The sequence below is a fragment of the Anarrhichthys ocellatus genome, unplaced genomic scaffold (genome assembly GCF_004355925.1).
Source record: "Anarrhichthys ocellatus isolate YVR2014 unplaced genomic scaffold, GSC_Weel_1.0 scaffold2227, whole genome shotgun sequence".
NCBI classification, from domain to species: domain Eukaryota; kingdom Metazoa; phylum Chordata; class Actinopteri; order Perciformes; family Anarhichadidae; genus Anarrhichthys; species Anarrhichthys ocellatus.
Genome location: NW_022282201.1, coordinates 1 through 3003, shown reverse-complemented (window position 1 = coordinate 3003; position 3003 = coordinate 1). Strand labels below are relative to the sequence as shown.

The 3003-nt window shown below is 40.8% G+C and overlaps 2 protein-coding genes across 2 annotated transcripts in view; one reads left to right on the top strand and one right to left on the bottom strand.

Annotated features, from left to right (window-relative positions):
- LOC116378211 (GATOR complex protein WDR59) overlaps window positions 1–1231 on the bottom strand; it is a 6254-nt gene extending 5023 nt beyond the window's left edge. The window contains exons 1-3 of the mRNA XM_031840044.1: window positions 1002–1231; window positions 684–808; window positions 223–272 (exon numbers count right to left, since the gene is read on the bottom strand). Coding sequence (XP_031695904.1) covers window positions 223–272; window positions 684–737 — 104 coding nt within the window. The 5' untranslated portion in view covers window positions 738–808; window positions 1002–1231. The remainder of the gene's footprint in view (window positions 1–222; window positions 273–683; window positions 809–1001) is intronic.
- On the top strand, window positions 985–2997 carry LOC116378212 (RNA-binding protein NOB1-like). Its single transcript, XM_031840045.1, has 2 exons — window positions 985–1144; window positions 2681–2997. Exons 1-2 carry the CDS (start codon window positions 1076–1078, stop codon window positions 2849–2851), a joined length of 240 nt encoding a protein of 79 aa, XP_031695905.1. The 5' UTR covers window positions 985–1075; the 3' UTR covers window positions 2852–2997.
- The last annotated feature ends 6 nt before the right edge of the window (window positions 2998–3003 follow it).

The following is a 3003-nucleotide window of genomic DNA, read 5'->3' as shown; positions in this document are numbered from 1 at the left end:
AATGTTTACAGGGTGACAGTGAAGGCGTCTCCGTAAAGCTACAATGTTTACAGGGTGACAGTGAAGGCGTCTTCCTAAAGTTACAATGTCTACAGGGTGACAGTGAAGGCATCTTCATAAAGCTACAATGTTTACAGGGTGACAGTGAAGGCATCACTGTCTTCAGTCTAAACTAAAGGACACTATAAACTCTTGTGGTGCGTTCAGATGAACTCAATTTACCCGGACAGAACGGCGTGTGAACCCAGACAGTCCACTGACATGGCGGTGGCCTGAAACCACAGAAGAAGAAGAGATTAAAGAAAACATAAATAAAGGTGCAGAAGAAGAAGGTTGGTCTGAAAGATGCCGATAACTTTATTTATTTCCTTGTCAGCTGACTCTTTAATTATTGTGTAAAAGTACTCGTGTTACAGTAGAAGTACTAATACCACACTGTAAAATACTACTTTGTAAAAAAAAATGAATGAATATTTGTTAATGATCAGACTGATGTTGCTTAAAAACATTAATATATAACACAAAACTACTTTAAACAAATTTACTTATTTAATGAACCAGATCTAATTATTGATTATTTACTGTCTAACAACTTTCCTGATTATTTAATTGCACAACTCTAAATATTAATAAATAAATATATTAAAGTGAGTAAGGAGTCCGGAGCTTTCGCTCATCGTTACCTGGGCATCTCTAAACTCCACCACCACATTCTCGCTGCTCCAGCGGGCCGCCATCTTGCTTCTTCTTCCACTGTCAACAACACGTCACGTGATCCTAATGATACGTGACGACTTCTTCACGAGCCCTGTGGAAAAAAACGGTAAAATAATTAACAACAAAAAATATTAACAACGAAATTAAAGAAAAAAACTATTTTAGTAAAAGAAACATTTATTTTAATAAACATTTATAATTGTAGATGGATAAAAACAAAAACAATGTGCTTTCAAAATAAGGTGTTTCTCTTTACATGCGTGGTGAGGAGTTCGTGAACGCACCGTGCACTCTTTGCACGAGACTCTTTTCCTTTCTTCTGATTGGTCGCTCCAGTTTCCGGTAAAATATATCCAAAATGGCGTCTACCCTGGTGGCGCATGTCGTCGCGGACGCTGGCGCGTTTTTAAAGAAAGCTCCACTGCAGGTGAGTTTTTAATAAATACGTTAGTCAATAAAGTGACGTCAGTCAGCGTGACGTCGGTCCGTCCGGTGTCCGGTAACGAGACCGGAGAGAAGGCCCTCAAGCTCCGGACTGATGAACACCAGACTGACATTAAATACTCATAAATAAATCTACATTTAATATTCACCTTTATTTAAAACAAGTTACTCTCGTTACCTCAGTATTACACGTCACTTCCGCTGAGCAGGAGCGAGGAGATGATGCACAGAGAACATGAGTGTTGCCATGGTGATCAGCTCTTCGGTCACTCTGTGGAGAAGCTGTATCATTTCTGTCACCACAACAGTCTGGTCACCGTGACAGTCTGTGGTCACCATATCGGTCTATGGTCACATGACGGTCTGTGGCCACCATAACAGTCTATGACAGGAGTCTATGGCAGGGGTTAGCAGCAGGCTAACGGAGCAGCTAACAACATGGAATATCTACTAAACACCAGCTGGATAATAAATGGACTCATATAAAAGACCTTCTGTTCTGTTTACACCAGGGGTCTTCAACACTTCTCAGGCCAAGCACCCTCAAACTGATAGAGAGATGGAGCAGGGACCCCCGACTATATATATTGTATAAAGTTGTGTTTTATATTAAACTGGGCCTAGTACTGTGTATAAACATACCTCTTTATTGTGCATTCAATACTAAACTATTCAAATAATACACTGGTTCATATCTTCATGTTTTTATGTTAAACATATGCAAGGTACAGTGAGTAGGGAGGCCGTGCCACTGCCATTTATAAACTTGCCTTGTCAGCTGATACCAATGCCAATATCAACATTGTCTGTCAATAGCATGATAATCATCATACAAGCTATTCAAACTGATGTTTTCATTTTAAACATAAATGTGGAAACAAAAATGAGTGATGGCCTATTAGTGCCACTGCTATGCATAAACATACCTGTTATCTTTCATACAATACTGAACTATTAAAATAATGGACACATTCATGTTTTTTTTTTTAAACATACATGTAGGGGGACAGGTCCAAGCTAGTCTCACGCTGTGAGTAAACCGGTGCCCAGATGTGTCGATGTGTGCATTTCTGACTGAAATATAACATCTTCTGCCTCCATTTATCCATTTGCTACAATATGTTGGATTCATGTTAATGTTTATTTAAAGACATTTAAATTTGTGGAATAAAAAAAATTGTCTAATCAACCAAACATTTCACGACGCCCTGCAGTATCTCCGCGGACCACCTAGGGGTCGCGGACCCCCTGTTGAAGACCTCTGATCTATGGTCACGTGATGGTCTGTGGTCCCCATGACGGTCTGTGGTCGCCGCGACGGTCTGTGGTCGCCGCGACGGTCTGTGGTCGCCGTGACGGTCTATGGTCACGTGACACCTGTAGGCCAAGGTCATCTATAGGCCATGGTCACCTGGAGGTCCTTCTGTTAGGAGGTTCATTCATGTTAAGACGGAGTAAATCTGTTTTATTATATTATTTATTGAATAGTCACAGTTCGGTCTGTTGGTTTGTGTTGCAGGATATCGGAAGCAACATCTACACACTGAGAGATGTGGTCAACGAGATCAGAGACAAACCCACCAGGAAGAGTCTGGCCGTCCTACCGTACCAGCTGGTCTTTAAAGAGCCTCATCCTGAACACGTTAGACTGGGTAAACTAAACCTGAACACGTTAGACTGGATAAACTAAACCTGAACACGTCAGACTAGATAAACTAAACCTGAACACGTCAGACTGGGTAAACTAAACCTGAACACGTTAGACTGGATAAACTAAACTAAACCTGAACACGTTAGACTGGATAAACTAAACTAAACCTGAACACGTCAGACTGGATAAAC